Below are 18,509 nucleotides of genomic sequence, written 5' to 3' on the forward strand. Positions count from 1 at the left end.
ACTTTCTATCGTTATTTTTGTAGAAAAAGGGGGAAACACTGGAAGATGTTCATCGGTAGTTTCGGTGGAAAAGGTTGTGTCAACTGTAGGGGCGCCCATGTTTGCTGGGGATCGGAACTGTCGGTGCCAGAGTGGCAGGTTAAATTGGCCAGGGTCGGAGTAAGTAGTACAGAAGGTGTTTTATGCTGAGGCAGTGAAGAAAGTAGCGGAGGATGGGTCAAGGGTGAGGCATCCTGAGAGAATCCCTGTGAGTAGGCCTAGTAGATATGTGACAGCACAGAGGGATAGGTCAATGACTGATGTATGCTTCATAAGGCTGGTTTGAATGAGTGTAGGGTTAGATGGTAGGGTCAGTTAAATGTTTTTACTTTCCCATTTTGTGGATCAACATATAATTCATTTATACCCCAGTCTTGTTGGCGGTAATGCAACATACATTAAATGCCATCCACCGTTAAACCTCAGCGAATAAGATGAAGGTTTAGCAATTCTGATGTAGGCCTACATTTATAATCCAGCAGACTATGGCGATAGGGTATCGAAGATTGGGTTATTTGCCCACCGAAGGTAGGAGCGGGGAAAACTACCCTACCCAGCATACATTGCAGCATGCAAACCGAAGTTGCAGCGCCAGCGTGAAGAAGGTAAAGCCGGAGATGCAGTTAGCAAAACAGATCAGCTTTGAACGCTTTATTTAGTATCTAGATAGTTTAATGAACACATCCCAACGTATCAATGAAGTATTGTAAGATATTGAATGATTATGTGGTTGTGGTGTTCCTCTCTTTATTCAAAGTCAGCTAGCCAACCAGGCTACTAGCTAACGTTAGCTAGATATCTAACGTGGATTTCCATAACTGGTTTACTTCGTGGTGGACTACTCAACCCTCCATGTTTTTCTGCTGTCTACCCGTCAAATACCATGACAAACAAAAGCTAGCTAGGATCGCTCGAACTAGCTACTAATGTTGGGGGCGTAGTCGCTGTGTTAGCTCTTGTCCATCGCACGACGATGAGATGCCCATGTTCTGTCGTTTTCCATATTTTTTCATCGTAACTCACCAAAGTAAACATTTTTAGAGTGCGGGATTACTTTTCTCTGTATGTGCAGGGTTTAATTTCTCCCAAAATATGAGTACTTTGATTACCGTTAAAATACCCTGATCCACGCGTATGCGTGGGATCTGCACTACGAGCTGCGTGGACAAGAGCTTGTCTGACGGTATCATTGAGCTGGAAGGAGGACTTAGGCCCGTTTTAGGATGGCAGCGCCATTGAGGTTTTTAAACAATTTGAAGTAGTGAACTGAGTGGGACATCCTATAGGTTAAGGAATGATCACATAATTCCATCCAGGTCATCATGAGGGATCAGCCAATTAATTATACACACGAGCAAACATCCCATAACTGCAGGTGTCAGTAAATCGCCAACCTTGGCTTTATACCTGTTCAAACAACACTCCGGGTGGCAATATGACTCATTTCAGTTTGTTTACACACTCCATAGTAGTAGAAGGAGAAAATTGACTGCTTCAAAATGGAGATGGCCTCAATGGCATTGCCCATGCTCAGGCAGATTTCATAATGGGACAGATACAATGTTGCGTCCTCTTAACTACAATATCTCTATACAAGGCAACTCAGTCATTGCGTGATGGACCAGAGCTACTGTGTTGTATTCAGATCCATCTAAGTATATGACTCTGGTTGTATGTATGCAATGTAATCACAACTTACATATATGCAGTGAGTGGGTAACAGACTGTAATCTGCGTGTATTTATTATTATTATTATTTTTTACAGATTGTCGCTACACCATGGCAAAAGTTGGAGCTGTCATCTATCCCCACACGTTTGTTGTCTTATCTGAGCTGACCAGAATTCCAACCAGCTCCCACAACCTGTGAGTCTGCAACTCCAGTAAGATACGTCCTCACACTAACACAAACGGTAACATTACGTAGGATGTCAAACATTAAATTATCTGAAGGCCCTCGGTACTTACAGTACTCCATGTTCACACGGTGCTGCAGAGGACTTATAGGTCTACTCCTCTGCAGTTGACTCACCACACCTGATGTCACACTTGACATCTTGTGTTGTTGTGCAACTGCTCTGAAATGATAGTTTCATTGTTTTTAGCTGTCAATGTACTTATTATTTACAGTATAGGCCTAAGCTTTCAATGGCTAGATCCATATGGCTGTTTTTAATGTATATCTTTCTGTGTGTTTGTTAAGGGTGGAAGGACTGCCGCCACCCTTGAACCTCACGGATACAGAAAGTGGCGGTGTTGCAGCTCTACCAGGCTAAGGTCAGTCATTTCTTGACAAAGTGAAAATATTATAATGCATGCTATATTACCATACATATTATACGTTTCATTTACCACTCAGAACAACCCTCTCATACTCTTCCAGGCTCTTGACCCCTTGACTGTGTGAAAGTCGTCATTTCTTCCTGTGGTATCAGACCCTGGCCCTTGAGAGCAATGTGTGAGCAAGAGGACCATGGAGACGGTGGCCGTAACAAGCTGTCCAACAGTGACGCCATCAAGCTGACAGATGACCTCTCTCTGAGTGACTCCGACCCCGAAGAGCGTAATGAGTCCATAGACCCAGAGGTGGAAGACTTGTCCTCATCTGATGATGAAGTGCACCAGAACTCCGGTCCTGGTTCCGGTCCCAAGAAACCCGCATTCAGTCTGACAGGTGGCAGCTCAAGCTTCTCCAACCGCAGTCGAAGCATCTTTGATTGCCTGGAGAGTGCCGCTAAGTTGTCCTCGTCCAATTTGGGACAGGACAATGTCATTGACGGGGTCTTTGCACGTCCCCCTCCACCCCCACTGCTGCCGAGTGGAAAGAAGTATGGGGAGAAGGTGGGGGAATTGGTCAGCAAGCCTCCTCAGAAGAGAGGAGTGCCAGATTACCTGGTGAATCCTGAGCGCTGGACGCGCTACGACCTGGAGGATGTGCCAGAGACCAGTGACAGCAAGAATAGCATGGTGGCTCAGCAGTACATACAAAGCCTGCAGCAGCAGAAGAAGGAGAACACAATGGAAGATGATCCTGAAGAGCCTTTTATACCTACTTTCAACCAGGGCCAGAGCAGTAGCTCAGAGCATAAGATCGTGTTCTCCAGGCCTAGCCGGCCACAGAAGGATGACGCTGAAGAAGTTAACAAGCCTGATCGAACCAAGAAGGTAGGGATGGGTCTCTGTCACTTAGATGATGATGAAGAAGAGGAGGGTATAGGCCTAGCAATCGCCCCCCAACGCCCAAAGGAGAGTGAGCGGAAGAGGAAGTGGACCCCGGTGGGGGAAGAAGAGGGCGCGCTGAGTGATCGGAAGGATCAACCACCTATTGGCTTCGTCATTAATAGGAACGTCAACAGGAAGAACTTCCGCAAGACATCAGAGAAAGAGGAGGACTGAGAGTACACATACTTGACCTCAATCAATTGAGGTCCCTAAATATGGACAGTATTTTAGTGCTTCCCTGTAGAACCTCAAGCGAGTTGTTTTCCTAATCAAGGGAATGGTTTCGGCCTCTTGACTTTTCATCAGAATTAATGTAAAATGTGTATTTTGAATATTAACTTCAGACATGAAAATCACTTGTCAGTAATGCTAATGTATAATGCTGTTTCGAAGTCCAAAGAATATTGAATTTAGCTGTCAAGTATATTGGTGGAAGTGTAATGTAAACAATTGTATTTGTAGTAGACTCTTGTAAGTGGCATAATTTTTCATATTGCTGTAACTATTATTGATTATTGGAGCAGTAAAGTCTTCCCACAACTAAATAGTTTCTTTGTCACTTATGAATCTTTGTTCCTGTATTTCCCGTGACTGATGTGAAGCCAATAGGTTATATTACAGTATTTGAAGAATGTGCTTAAGAGAATCATAGACATTGCTACGTTCATATCAACTAATTAAATGTATTCGTTGGTTTCACAGATAATAAAAACCCATCATTTGCATGCACTTTCAGGAGTAGAGAGATATAAAGAGACTCAGTTTTGGTCACTAACTGTACACCTATTAAACGACTGCGACTGTCCGATTATGACCAGATGGCCGCATTACTAATCGCTCGATATCAGCGCCTCACCTTTTGAGAAGCATGACGCTACCTACCTGAAAGTAATTGACTCAGAAACGCGGAAGTGAAGTCAACTTATTTATTTTTTTAGCTCAGTACAGTAGTTTTTCATATATTTTTAGTATAATTAGAGCTCCCCGTCTGTCTGAAGTAGGGGTGAACGTTTCGTGAGTAATTAAGACAACGGCGCTCGAACGACAGAAGACGTGAATGGGGATTTTCAATATTCGCTCAATTTGGATAACGAGCGTATTGCAACATGTACTTAATGGATCCAGAGCAGGTGAGGAAGATTATTTATAAACAACTCACCTGCAAACAGTTTAGGAAACATGTTTTCATGTAGCCTACAGTATTTTGAATGAGTATAGAAATTGTTGGACTGAATAATGTATTTTTAAAATGTTATGCTCATGGATAATGGTAACTGTTTTTTTAGATACTTTGAGGTGACGGTCATAGCAGGTTAAAATCTATTTCCGTATAGCTATAACCTGTATCAAACATCTATAAGTTTGTGTAAGTATGCTGAGTTGTGTTATGTTACCGTACCAAAAGTGGTCTACAGTGCTTTATCTATGAACTAATTGTGGGTCAAACATCAAAACACACCCTAGATCTTGATCGAATCCCTGAGCTGACAAGGTAAACATCTGTTGTTCTGCCCCTGAACAAGGCCGTTAACCCACTGTTCCCAGGCCGTCATTGTAAATAAGAATTTGTTCTTAGCTGACTTGCCTAGTTAAATAAAATATTACAGGTGTTTTATTTGGACTGATAACACATGACTGGAGCTCATTGTAGCTGACGTTCCCTGAAACTATTTTCTGCCCCACCATGTGCAGTGCCTTTGAAAAGTATGCAGACCCCTTGACTTTTCTTTACACATTATGTTACGTTTCAGCATCGAGTCTTCTTGGGTATGATGCTGCAAGCTTGGTACACCTGTATTTGGGGAGTTTCTTCCATTCTCTGCAGATCCTCTCAAATTCTGTCAGGTTGGATGGGGTGCGTTCCTGCACAGCTATTTTCAGGTCTGTCCAGAGATGTTAGATCGGGTTCAAGTCCGGGCTCTGGCTGGGACACTCAAGGACATTCAGAGACTTGTCCCGAAGCCACTCCTGCGTTGTCTTGGCTGTATGCTTAGGGTCATTGTCATGTTGGAAGGTGAACCTTCACCCCAGTCTGATGTCCTGAGTGCTCTGGAGCAGGTTTTCGTCAAGGATCTCGCTGTACTTTGCTTTGTTCATCTTTGCCTCGATTCTGACTTGTGTCCCAGTCCCTGCCGCTGAGAAACATCCCCACAGCATTTTTATTTTTATTTCACCTTTATTTAACCAGGTAGGCCAGTTGAGAACAAGTTCTCATTTACAACTGCAACCTGGCCAAGATAAAGCAAAGCAGTGCAACACAAACAACAAAACAGAGTTACACATGGAATAAACAAACGTACAGTCAATAACACAATAGAAAAAAATCTATATACCATGTGTGCAAATTAGGGAGGTAAGGCAATAAATAGGCCGTAGTGGCGAAGTAATTACAATTTAGCAATTAAACACTAGAGTGATAGATGTGCAGAAGATTAATGTGCAAGTAGAGGTACTGGGGTGCAAAATAAAATAATAACAATATGGGGATGAGGTAGTTGGATGGGCTATTTACATGCATGATGCTGCCACCCCCATGCTTCACATAGGAATGGTGCAAGGTTTCCTCCAGACGTGACCCTTGGCATTTAGGCCAAAGAGACCAGAGAATCTTGTTTCTCATGGGGTGAGAGTCTTTAGGTGCCTTTTGGCTAACTTTAAGCAGGCTGTCATGTGCCTTTTACTGAGGAGTGGTTTCCTTCTGGCCACTCTACCATAAAGGCCTGATTGGTGGAGTGCTGCAGAGATGGTCGTCCTTCTGGAAGGTTCTCCCATCTCCACAGAGGAACTCTAGTGCTCTATCAGAGTGACCATTGGCTTCTTAGTCACCTCCCTGACCAAGGCCCTTCTTTCCTCAAGTCTTGGTGGTTCCAAACTTCTTCCATTTAAGAATGATGTGTGCTTTGTGTGCTTGGGGACCTTCAATGTTGCAGACATTTTTTGGTACCCTTCCCCAGATCTGCGCCTCGACACAATCCTGTCTCGGAGCTCTACAGACAATCCCTTCGTCCTCATGGCTTGGTTTTTGCTCTGACATGCACTGTCAACTGTGGGACCTTATAGACAGGTGTGTACCTTTCCAAATCATGTCCTGTCAATCGAATCTACCACAGGTGGACTCCAAGTTGTAGAAACATCTCAAGGATGATCAATGGAAACAGGATGTACCTGATCTCAATTTCGAGTCTCATACCAAAGGGGTTGAATACTTATGTAAATAAGGTATTTCTGTTCAAATGTTTTAATAAATTAGCAAAGAATTCTAAACTTTTGTCGTTATGGGGTATTGTATGTAGATTGCTGAGGAATTGTTTTTATTTAATCCATTTTAGAACAGGGCTGTAACGTAACAACATGTGGAAAAAGTCAAGTGGTCTGAATACTTTCCGAAGGCACTGTATAGGCTAGAGTCATTGCAGCAGCTAAATAAATGAATTATTAAAAAATCCCAGACCAACTTAAAATATTTCACAGATTTAAAGGTCGCTTATCTGGTCTTTTGTGTTTTTAAAGCATAACTTCACCTCATCTAAAGCATGCAGATCTTTGAGAAATTGTCAGGTCAGCTTTTTACCTTGGACTATGTTTCTCTGAAGAGTGTCTATGATTTATGTGATGCTGAGGCCTGATGTATGACACCCTTCCTCTGGCAACCCATGCCATATCCACTACACAGTACCCTACATCAGAGCCAGCCTCCTTTCAATGTTTGCCTGGTCTTCTTGGCTGTGCTCCTGGTGAAACAGGTTATCTCATTAAATCTTATGCAAACTGCACTAAAGAGGGTAATAGTGGCACACCTCCAAAATATAATCAGTCAAGATTGGATCATATCTCTCGAGACATAGCAGAGCATAGAACTCCCACCCACTGAGTATGAGGAGCAGTCTATGGAATATTTTCACTGACGGGCGTGTTGGAGCATGTAATCTGGAAAATCCTGTGGGAGTCTGGAAGAATGAAAGTGAAAGACTGACAGGCTTTAGAGAGAAACCTGCATAACAACAGAGATGGCAAGAGGGATAGCCCAGTTGCCTTTATTTGTTTTACCCCTTTGCTTAGAGATGTGTGTTATTGACATCTCATGGACTGTAACTGTAAAAAGGAATTTGCCTAGTGTCCCTTTTTTCGACACAGAATAGTGAAGCCACAATGACAATTTGGCTGTAGTGAATGAAGGCACATCATTGACCATTATGTTAGCTGAGAGGTTCCTTGTGGTCCATGTTACATTACATTACATTTAAGTCATTTAGCAGACGCTCTTATCCAGAGCGACTTACAAATTGGTGAATTCACCTTCTGACATCCGGCACATGCCTGGCAGACCACTTCAGTGAGGTGAGGAGGAGGGACAGCCCTTGTATCACAAGAGAGATGTCAAATTGTCCCTCTTTGTTACCCTGTGTTTTAGGATGGTTTTCAGCTGCAGGGGAGAAACACGGATGGCTTTGACAATACCATGGAGGCATTACTCCCAATTCTGGTGAGACCGCACAACACACACCATCTATTCATTTCACTGCATTCATAACTTAGAGGCATACATAGTCATACAGGTGATAATTATTCAAGCTGTTTGTATGACACAGTCCCTAGAATACAGAAAAGCTTGTATGTCTCCCATAGCACCAGCAGAGGACATATGATTATGTTCTAGTTGCTGACAAAGTTGAGGACCAGGATCACCCAAAGTTTCTGAAGCAGGTGGCTTTTATTGACCACCTGAGGAAGAAAAACATGAAAGTAACGGTGAGTTTGTTACTTGATTAAATCACGTTTAAATTCCATATGGAGTGATGTTGACAATGTTACTTTATTGGGTTGTGTACAATATTGTATTGGGATGTGTACAACTGTAGAGAATGTGTGACATTTATACTGTAACATCATGGCCAATCCTCCCAAAATGAACCAGGTTCAATGCTCATCATGAACTTTGCCTTTTTGTGTCAGAAAATCGTTCATGTTGACAAGGTGTTTTATGGTGTCCGGGCCCCAAAGGAGATCTTTGACAAGTACAGGTACCTACTTAAGGTGTCTGATTCTTGCAACTGGAGCGGCGACCGGAAATGTGGCAGGGTTCCTCACTCAACCAGGTGAGATGCATTGAACTCTCACTCTTGCCATTCCATATGCAAATAACGTTAACTTACAACATGTCCTCTTACCTTGTTCCTGTTTTTCTTTCAGAATCAGAGTAGTGCATTACATCCTACACCACACCCATATCAACACAGGGGGTATGTGAAGTGCTCCCTCCATTGATCTCTTTAGCAACATATTTGTCCCTGACTTCAATTGTTCTGCACTCCTAACCCTCTTTTTAATTTAAACACAACAGAGAACCTCAGAGAGCTCCAGGAGAAGGGTGTCTTTGAGGCCGCGTTCTGCCTGCATGAGGTAAAAAAACAAAACATCATTATTTGTATACCTGATTACTTGTTCAATTTTGAGGGGCATTGTAGCTGTTTATGTCTTGTATGATCGTAAGTAGCCCATATGAAATTCATTGACGTGAAATACGTCTACAATATGAGCCTCTTTCTATTTTTATAGAGGAACAAGCAAAAGGTGTTGAAACAAAAGTGGGCACGATGGTCTGCTCTCTGTACGACCCAGCCTGTCGATGATGTCAGGTAAGACCTTCTATATATCCAGCTGTTTTTCTGTGTCTTTTGGTTTCACAGTGGCCTTTCCTCAATTGAATTTACTCAATTCTTGCATCCTCTCACCTCCATCCTCTCTGGCCTCCTTTTGAAAAAGGTTATAGGTAATCAAGGAGACACGTCGAGAAGGGGAAAATGGACAAAATTGTGCTTTGTAATTAATGAGACTCCTTGTCCAATAGCACATTGACGAAAATTACGTTTACAGGGTGGAATCCCCAAGTAAATGTATACAGTGATAAAAACAAATGTAGCTAGCTAGTTGTGCAAGACATGTTGTAGATAAATGATTAATAGAATATTGTTATGAAATGTTTGTATGCTTTTCTCCTTCAAGAAAATAGCTGATTTCAAAGTGGGTGTGGAAGATTAAAACTCTTCTGTAAAGGAATCATGTAGGATTCATTAGTCCTTCCATTTCAAAAGGAGGCTATCGTGGAAGGGAGTTCCATCTTCAGTTTGCCTACAAAAAATTGTCGCTCTTCTTGACCACTTATCGGTTTCCAGGTCAACAAGGAGAGAGGACTGGGGAGAGAGGGTGGAGAACAGACTTTTGCCCAATGAAAAGGCCTATCTCTCTCGCTTTCAAAGCAATTTACTCTGTTACCAAGAAGTATGCCAGCTAGTGGTTATATCCACACAGAACTTTGGGTTTGCCGATGCAGCTAAACGTGATGTGCTTACCTAAAGCAGGATTTCCCAAACTCGGTCCTGGGCCTGCCACTGGGTGCTCGTTTTGTTTTTTTCCCTAGCACCACACAGCTGATTCAAATAACCAACTCATCATCAATCTTAGTTTAAACCAGCTAAGAACAGCCCTTAGCTATGGTATATTGGCCATATACCACACCCCCTCATGCCTTATTGCTTATATATACAGCATGCAAATAGCAATACAACATGTCATTTACCTCAGTCATGTGAAAGGGAAATTATCAAGATAAACTACATGTTAATTAAATATTTATTTTTATCCCCCTGGAAACCTAGTAAGGGGTGTTAACTGAAAAGAAATGTCCTTTTCCTGGTTTGAATTTGAACATGCAAACTGAAATGTATCTATGTCTGTCAGGAGTTACTTTGGAGAGAAGGTGGCTCTGTATTACCTGTGGTTGGGCTGGTACACCATCCTGCTGGTCCCTGCAGCCATTCTGGGTGTGATTGTGTTCCTGTATGCACTGGCTTTCTTCAACACCAGCCCCCTCATGTGAGTCTTTATTAAGCTGATTGGTGCTGACATTTTAGTAGGAATAAAAAATTGGTTACATGGCGTTGCTCCTCTTTAAAACTCATGTGTTTCTGAAGGTGCATTGTGTGTCTTCATATTACAGAAAAGAGGTCTGTGAGTCTGACACTGTTATGTGCCCGAGGTGTGACAAATGGTGTCAAGTATGGCAGCTGCGTGACACCTGTACCTATGCCAAGGTAACTCATGTCATTCTACCATACTGCATTGCAAACTTTACTATTTAAAAAATAGTTAATAAAGTATATGTTCAAAATGTGTCTTGTGTGCAGGTGAGTCCTCTGTTTGACAATGAGGGGACGGTGTTCTTTGCTATGTTCATGGCAGTGTGGGGTAAGTCTCTCACACAGGATAAAAATGATTCTTTCCACCCAATACATTTTTAATTCAGATCAATCTAGACATTGTTATGACTCATGCCCTTGTTATTTTTCCAGCTACCATTTTTCTGGAGCTGTGGAAGAGACACAAAGCAACGTTTGTGTCTAAATGGAAAGTATTTGACTGGTGTGAGGAAGAGGTATGGCTTCACTTAGGCTTAAGAAACCATTATATGTCAGGATTTACATGTGGTATAATCCTGAATATTGTTCCATCTGGCCTGCAGGAGGAGCTCATCCTGGGAGTAGTCAATGATCCAGACTGCCATCCCAAAGAGTTTTGCCATTCTTATCTGCGAAGCACTCTAGTTCTGGTGCTGGTCACTCTCATGGTCAGTCCCAGTCAGTCACTCAGTACCATATTGAAACAGACGTAGCAATTTTCATCCTGGGCTATACCTGTGTTTAGCTCCGGTTCAGTCATTGTTGTCCTCTCACTGTGTGTGTGTGTTCTTTTACCAGTTGGTTCTGATCATCGGGCTAACCCAGGCTCTGGTGGTGTTCCGTGTGGTTGCTGCTGTGCTGTTGTCAGAGGGAACATGGGAGTTTGTAAGGGACCATGCCAACACTGTAGCAGTAATGCTGGGTGCTGTACTACACTACTTCACCATGCAAGTTATGACCAGAGTAAGTTCAACCAGCAACCCCTCTAAGTCATGTAGAACTGCACAGTCGCTAACTCTTCTCCTCTCTTACCCGGATAGGTCAACAAGGCTGTGGCCTTCAAGCTGTGTGAGATAGGTGAGTCTGAAGAAGAACATCTTAATTTGGATGAGCAGAACATATGTTTATATTGAACATTTTCATTTACAATCAAAAACATGTACAGTTGAAGATGAAAGTTTACATACACCTTAGCCAAATACATTTGAACTCAGCTTTTCACAATTTCTGACATTTAATCCTAGTAAACATTCCCTGTATTCGGTCAGTTAGGATCACCACTTTATTTTAAGAATGTGAAATGTCAGAATAATAGAGTGATTTATTTCAGCTTTTATTTCTTTCATCACATTCCCAGTGGGTCAGAAGTTTACATGCACTCAATTAATATTTGGTAGCATTGCCTTTAAATTGTTTAACTTCGGTCAAGTGTTTCAGATAGCCTTCCACAAGCTTCCCACAATAAGTTGGATGAATTTTGGCCCATTCCTCCTGACAGAGCTGATGTAACTGAGTCAGGTTTGTAGGCCTCCTTGCTTGTACACGCTTTCTCAGTTCTGCCCACAAATTGTCTATAGGATTGAGGTCAGGGCTTTGTGATGGCCAATACTTTGACTTTGTTGTCCTTAAGCCATTTTGTCACAAATTTGGAAGTATGCTTTGGGTCATTGTCCATTTGGAAGACCCATTTGCGAGTAAGCTTTAACTTCCTGACTGATGTCATGAGATGTTGCTTCAATATATCCACATAATTTTCCTGTCATGATGCCATCTATTTTGTGAAGTGTACCAGTCCCTCCTGCAGCAAAGCACCCCCACAACATGATGCTGCCACCCCCTTTCTTCACGGTTGGGAAGGTTATCTTCAGCGTGCAAACATCCCCCTTTTTCCTCCAAACATAATGATGGTCATTATGGCCAAACGGTTCTATTTATGTTTCATCAGACCAGAGGACATTTCTCTAAAAAGTACAATCTTTGTCCCATGTGCAGTTGCAAACCGTAGTCTGGCTTTTTTATGGCGGTTTTGGAGCAGGGCTTTGCTGAGCGGCCTTTCAGATTATGACGATATAGGACTAATTTTACTGTGGATATAGATACATTTGTACCCGTTTCCTCCAGCATCTTCACAAGGTCCTTTGCTGTTGTTCTGGGATTGATTTGTACTTTTAGCACCAAAGTACGTTCATCTCTAGGAGGCAGAACGCGTCTCCTTCCTGAGCGGTATGATGGCTGTGTGGTCCCACAGTGTTTGTACCTGTGTACTATTGTTTGTACAGATGAACGTGGTACCTTCAGGCGTTTGGAAATTGCTCCCAAGAATGAACCAGCCTTGTGAAGGTCTACAATTTTGGCTTGGCTGATTTCTTTTGCTTTTCCTGATGTCAAGCAAAAATAGCACTGAGTTTGAAGGTAGGCCTTGAAATACATCCATAGGTATACCTCCAATTGACTCAAATTATGTAAATGAGCCTATCACAAGCTATGACCATAATTTTCCAATCTGTTTTTTTATTTTACTAGGCAAGTCAATTAAGAACAAATTCTTATTTTCAATGACGGCCTAGGGTTAACTGCCTGTTCAGGGGGAGAACGACAGATTTGTACCTTGTCAGCTCGGGGATTCGAACTTGCAACCTTCTGGTTACTAGTCCAACGCTCTAACCACTAGGCTACTCTGCCGCCCCAAGGGCACAGTCAACTTAGTGTATGTAAACTTCTGATCCACTGGAATTGGATACAGTGATATGAGTGAATAATAATATTAAATAATTATTGGAAAAATGACTTGTGTCATGCACATAGTAGATGTCCAAACCGACTTGCCAAAACTAGTTTGTTAACAAGAAATTTGTGGAGTGGATGAAATATAAGTTTTAATGACTCCAACCTAAGTGTATGTAAACTTCCGACTTCAACTGTACATGTTCATCACCGTCATTCTATCAGATGGAATTGTACTTAACTTCTTTCACTGACTCACTTAGCTAATGTTGCTGCTTTTGCCTGCAGAGAAGACACAGTCGCGTGCAGCCACTGAGAGGAGCTTCACTGTCAAGATGTTTACCTTCCAGTTCTTCACCCTCTTCTCCTCGCTTGTATATGTGGCATTTTTCCTGGGCAGGTACTGAGTGCAACGTGTGTGTGTGTGTGTGTGTGGTATTAATATTTGATCGGGCTGACGGTACATGGGGCTCCTGAGTGGCACAGCGGTCTAAGGCACTACATCTCAGTGCTAGAGGTGTCACTACAGAACCTGGTTTGATCCCATGCTGTATCACAACCGGCCGTGATTGGGAGTCCCATAGGGCGGCGCCCAGCGTCATCCGGGTTAGGGTTTAGCCGGGGTAGGCCGTCATTGTAAATAAGATTTTTTTTCTTAACTGACTTGCCTAGTTAAATCAAATAAATAAAATATTGCAGACTAGCCTAAAAACAAGGGAAAAACGGTTGGTAAAGTACTGCTCTGTGTCCGCTGTCATGGGCAGACTAGCTGTATGGAGAAGGTGCTTTCTGTATTCACAAGTGTCCATGTATCTTGAAATATTTGAGTCCTGAACCATAAATATTTAAGTATTTGAAATGTTTATGCATATGTGCTTACATTTAATGAATCTAACACGTTGTTCTCGTGCATAGGATAAATGGTCGCCCAGGCAGCTATGTTCGTATTTTTGGTAAATGGAGATTGGAGGAGGTGGGTAGCTCATCACTATTATATATATTTTTAAAAGTATTACTTAACATGGGATTATGACATGGTTGAATGGTTTGGATTGTCTTTAGACTGTTGCCATATCTGCCTTTTCCTGTCCTTGCCAGTGTCATCCCAGTGGCTGCCTCACTGACCTCTTCATTCAAATGGCCGTCATCATGGTGCTCAAACAGACACTGAATAACATCTTTGAGTTTATTATGCCGTAAGTACAATATATAGCTATGGTTTTCTACCTGCTTAACATAGATACATTCTGAGGAAATAAATAGGTTGAATAAGCCCTTTGATGTGTTGAGTAAGCTTTTGGTAATTCAAATAAACGTTTGACTGTCAGTCAGATGATAAAACCCCATGTAAATATGAATTCTAGTTAATGAATTGAATTAATTCTAATTAACCGAATTGGACATCCAAAGTGGAGCATCATACTTCCTCACTTTAGGTTGTCCTATGTTGTTGTGCAGCTGGTTCAAGAGTTACTTCAAAAGGACTACAACTAAGAAGCTGGAGAGGAAGTGTGGCGACTGCTACAAAAATGCATGTCGCGAAGAGGAGAGGAGGGGCCATGACCCATGTGATATCTGCAAGCTGCATGATTGGCTGCGCAACTACGATCTGAATGACGTAAACTTTTTCAGTCTCTTCAATGAGTTTCTGGAAATGGGTACGTCACATTAACAAGTCACTACCTTCCATGAATGTCTCTAAGTACAAAGTCTTTATTTATTTCACCAACGTGATTCTCTCTCTCTCTCTTACACTGTGATTCATGGTTTCTTTTATGTTCAATGATTCTGCCCAGTTATTTATATTGACTTCCCAATCCCCTATGTTGAATATTAAATCTCTGTGTTATTACATCATTCTCATGCAGTTCTTCAGTTCAGTTTCACCACCATCTTTGTGGCGGCCTTCCCTCTGGCCCCTCTACTGGCCCTCATCAACAATATCTTTGAGATCCGTCTGGATGCCATCAAGATGGTCAGCTTGGAACGCAGATTAGTCCCCAAGAAAACCAATAATATTGGTGAGTTAAACAGTATATGCAAAAGCTTGTGCTTCTCTGGTAAACTCCTTACCATGTTTTTGTTGCTTGTATGCTCATCCCATAATATGATTTCTCAGGTATATGGATCAAAGTTCTGGAAGCTATTGGTGTTCTGGCTGTCATTGCCAACGGGCTAGTCATTGGGGTGTCCTCAGACTTCATTCCTCGGCTGGTCTATCGCTATCACTACGGACCCTGTGCCAATGGAGAAGAAAATGTACAGTAAGTTCTACTGTAGCACATTGTGCAGTGACTGGTGCATGAGTTGCACCTATAGTAGAGTAGACCTCTCGCACATGGTCTGGACTCTTAAAACAATGAATGCCATAGTAATAATGTAGGTAATGTCATCTGATTGAGCCTCCTGAGTGGCGCAGTGGTTGTAATAATACTGACTCGCCATGTTATCATGTGACTATTTGTTTGCCCTTCAAGCTTGTTGGTAAAAGGCTCGCAATTTAATTCTATCTCCAAATTCCAAGACAAATTAATATGGAAATGGATTTCCAATTATGATTTTGTATAAGCAAGCTAAGTTGTATGTTTTGTGTTGATTCATGGGGCATTAATTTTTGGGTTCTCTTAAACGGTTAGCTGCATAAAACCTCATTAGTTGGAGAAGGGTTTGTTTTTATATGACCATAATCCCTTTTCCCCCCCTTATAGCTGTATGAAGGGCTATATCAACGACACCCTATCCACTGCTCAGATAACAGACCTGAATGTGCGGAAGGACTTTTTCCCCAGTCAACTGATCACAGAGAGCGGCTTCAATGTTACACAATGCAGGTGGGCATCTGTGAGGCACAACTAGGTCACTACGGAAGCCACTATTTACCAACGCCTGGCTCAACCCTACTGCCCATCTCTGAATTTCACTGTTTATATTAACGAAGTGTTTGAATAATCAGAAACCAAAGCAACCACTTCTCCTCAGGCATCCATACATGTAGCTAGAGTCTATGCAGTCACAAACAGAAAGAAACCCAGTCCATTGACACCAGTAGTTGTTGAGAGAGATTGTTGATGGTGAAACTGGTGTGTGTTCCCAGCTATAAAGACTACAGAAATGATGTTGACTACAGCCTCACCTCCCAGTTCTGGCTCATCATGGCTGTACGCTTTGCCTTCGTCGTCCTATTTGAGGTATGTCTTTCTTTGCATCTGTGAATATGTGTATTTACGTCAAACTACTTACATTATTTTCAGTTTAGTTTTGGCACATCAGGAATCACTGAATTCCATGTTATTGATTTTAATTAAGCTCTGCACCCATGATCCAATCAAACATTATTTAAAATTGTGACACTTTACAATAAAACTAAAGATGTAAAAGCAAACGCAAAGGATGTCTAAAACTATAAAATCACTTGTTAAAGGCCAAGCTAAAAAGGTGAGTTTAGGGTTTTGTCAAAACCTTATCCTTGCAACTCCAAATGGCCATTGAGCAATACCAAATATCATGGATATGATTGAACAAGCCTGTCTGTCTTTCACCTCTATCTGTAGCATGTAGTGGTCATCTTTAAATGCATTGCTGCCTGGTTTGTGCCTGACTCCCCCATGCTGGTGAAGAATGACAGACTGAAGGATAAACTCAGTAGGCTCAAAGAGGAACTGCAGTGAGTTAAAACATATGGCTATAGACTACCACACTATTCCTTGTATGAACATGTATGATTAAGTGTTGCCGTACTTCATCTGCATGGAACTTATTATCACCATAGTGATTTCCATGATCGGATTAAAAGGAATGTTGTCTGTGTTGACAGGGATATGAAGTACAGCCAGTCCACAGATGTGTGATGACCACAACAGAGGGACATCCTGTTTCATGACACATGACTTTGAAGCCTTGAAAAAGACACATTAAAAGTGATGCTCTCTGCACTGACCTGAGATCAGCATCTTACAGAATAGTTAGCGCCTGGTCGTTATGAGAGGTAGGACAGCCCCATCTCCCAACACCTCTGCGCTTTCTCCCAAATGGTCAATGCACTGTTTATACCTGTGTGATTAATGGCCACCCATGGCGCATGCGGGGTATCTTGAGTTTCTACGAGGATTAAACGGCTCCAAACTGTATTTCACATATAAGCAAGTGTACCCCAATATAAATGAAGCAATATACTGGCAGACTAACCCTAGATACCAGACGCCAAACCACAACTGGGGTTCATAAGAAGAGGTCCATATAGCATTGTATTTTCTTGAATGACCGATGACCCAGCAGTAGCCTCAGAAGCCGCAGAAGATAACGTTTTTTTTTTCTCGTCAAGACCAGTATGTAGGGGATCTAGTTTCAGGCATTTATTTTTCCTAATCAAAAGGGGACCATCGCAGTCTCTCGGAAGTTTGGTTGGTGCGTAAAACGTGTGAATTCCGATAAATAAGAAGGTGTGATGGGTCCGTACACCAAACATGTTTTCACTGCATCAGGGATAGCGTACAGGCTTTTCAACTTTGCAGCCTTCTTCAGTGTGTAGATTTATTTTATGCCTGCTACATTAGGTTAACCTAGCAGGCATACCTATACAGTAACAGAGTTGGGGTTAATTTTGTTTCACAAACTGTACGTGCCATACAAATGGAAAACCTGAGTTGAAATGTATTGACTCCCTTACTCTGGCCAATATTAATGTTTTACAAAGAACTGTGGTAGTTTTATATTTGGTAAGGGTGTAACAACCTGTTTTGCAAATACTGTACTGATGTTTCCTTTTTACATGCTTTTAGTAACCTCAATGTTCTCTCAACATAAAGAATCACAAAGTGTGAATAATGTAATTTATCTTTGAAATATTAATATCTTTGTTATATAATTATGCATCTCTTAACTTTACTTTTAATCCACTGCATTAATTCTTTATTTGAAATGATATTCGGGAAAATTGTGTCATCGCTTTTTAAATTCAAACAAAGGGTTGCTTCATGTTGTATATATGAGCAAGAGTTTTTGTAAAAACATTTAAGTATAATTCAGAAATGACTTGAGCCAATACCTATGGATATTGTATTTTTTTTTTGATAAGGTGTACATTTTGAGTTGCTTTATTGTTTTTTTTACTGTATATTGTACATACAGTATGTGACAGGGTTTTGCTCATCAGTCTATCACCTGCGTGAAAGTGCATTGTAATTTTGTCCTTTTGCTTCTCACTTTTGATGGACAGACGGGACAAATATTAAAGCTTGCAGTGATTTTACTCTCAGCTGAATGTGTACTTGGACTTTGTTTTGGTAAGCTAAGTAGAGACAATTAACTGCCATTTGGACCACACCCTGTCTATTTCTCTAACAAGTTAAGCCTGATCAACAACAACAAAAATACTTTTTACATTAGGTCAGGTAAATAAAATAAAGAGATGTTATAGAGACAATTGGTCCATTAGACGGTTGCTATGAAACAACCCTGTAGGACCATAATGTCTGTATACCACAAGGGGGCAGAGTGGTCTTCTCTCCTCCAGCCCAAAGTTATATACAGCACTAAACTACATAACCTACCTTGTGTAAACAGTTTTGG

General features: G+C 41.6%; 2 protein-coding genes across 7 annotated transcripts; both read left to right on the forward strand.

Moving 5' to 3' along the window:
- Nucleotides 1–170: 170 nt before the first annotated feature.
- LOC135558210 (U5 small nuclear ribonucleoprotein TSSC4-like) lies at nucleotides 171–3,806 on the forward strand. 5 transcript variants are annotated; one of them, XM_064991954.1, is made up of 4 exons: nucleotides 171–247; nucleotides 1,806–1,922; nucleotides 2,243–2,316; nucleotides 2,423–3,806. In XM_064991954.1, exon 4 carries the CDS (start codon nucleotides 2,494–2,496, stop codon nucleotides 3,433–3,435), a length of 942 nt encoding a protein of 313 aa, XP_064848026.1. In that variant the 5' UTR covers nucleotides 171–247; nucleotides 1,806–1,922; nucleotides 2,243–2,316; nucleotides 2,423–2,493; the 3' UTR covers nucleotides 3,436–3,806. The 5 variants fall into 5 exon arrangements, with proteins under 5 accessions (XP_064848026.1, XP_064848032.1, XP_064848014.1 ...); XM_064991960.1 differs by lacking the exon at nucleotides 171–247 and adding an exon at nucleotides 559–644 and having other exon boundaries at nucleotides 1,806–1,952; XM_064991942.1 differs by lacking the exon at nucleotides 171–247 and adding an exon at nucleotides 559–644.
- Nucleotides 3,807–4,124: 318 nt separating this feature from the next.
- Nucleotides 4,125–18,195, forward strand: LOC135558246 (anoctamin-9-like). 2 transcript variants are annotated; one of them, XM_064991975.1, is made up of 24 exons: nucleotides 4,125–4,391; nucleotides 7,673–7,744; nucleotides 7,888–8,010; nucleotides 8,263–8,357; nucleotides 8,452–8,501; nucleotides 8,603–8,661; nucleotides 8,818–8,897; nucleotides 10,000–10,134; nucleotides 10,259–10,352; nucleotides 10,446–10,506; nucleotides 10,611–10,693; nucleotides 10,781–10,885; nucleotides 11,016–11,180; nucleotides 11,258–11,294; nucleotides 13,230–13,341; nucleotides 13,857–13,914; nucleotides 14,040–14,137; nucleotides 14,400–14,599; nucleotides 14,810–14,962; nucleotides 15,061–15,205; nucleotides 15,650–15,772; nucleotides 16,036–16,129; nucleotides 16,493–16,605; nucleotides 16,756–18,195. In XM_064991975.1, exons 1-24 carry the CDS (start codon nucleotides 4,368–4,370, stop codon nucleotides 16,787–16,789), a joined length of 2,313 nt encoding a protein of 770 aa, XP_064848047.1. In that variant the 5' UTR covers nucleotides 4,125–4,367; the 3' UTR covers nucleotides 16,790–18,195. The 2 variants fall into 2 exon arrangements, with proteins under 2 accessions (XP_064848047.1, XP_064848044.1); XM_064991972.1 differs by having other exon boundaries at nucleotides 4,126–4,391; nucleotides 8,215–8,357.
- Nucleotides 18,196–18,509: the final 314 nt, after the last annotated feature.

This window comes from Oncorhynchus masou, chromosome 2 (assembly GCF_036934945.1).
Source record: "Oncorhynchus masou masou isolate Uvic2021 chromosome 2, UVic_Omas_1.1, whole genome shotgun sequence".
Lineage (NCBI taxonomy): Eukaryota > Metazoa > Chordata > Actinopteri > Salmoniformes > Salmonidae > Oncorhynchus > Oncorhynchus masou.

What these genes read in the sequence shown, in the direction of transcription:
- LOC135558210 (XM_064991954.1), top strand. Translation starts at nt 2,494, where the DNA reads ATGTGTGAGCAAGAGGACCATGGAGACGGTGGCCGTAACAAGCTGTCC.
- LOC135558246 (XM_064991972.1), top strand. Translation starts at nt 4,368, where the DNA reads ATGTACTTAATGGATCCAGAGCAG. An exon ending in CCGCGTTCTGCCTGCATGAG is followed by an intron (nt 8,662 to 8,817) that starts GTAAAAAAACAA and finishes CTATTTTTATAG; the next exon opens with AGGAACAAGCAAAAGGTGTT. An exon ending in TTCAACACCAGCCCCCTCAT is followed by an intron (nt 10,135 to 10,258) that starts GTGAGTCTTTAT and finishes TTCATATTACAG; the next exon opens with AAAAGAGGTCTGTGAGTCTG.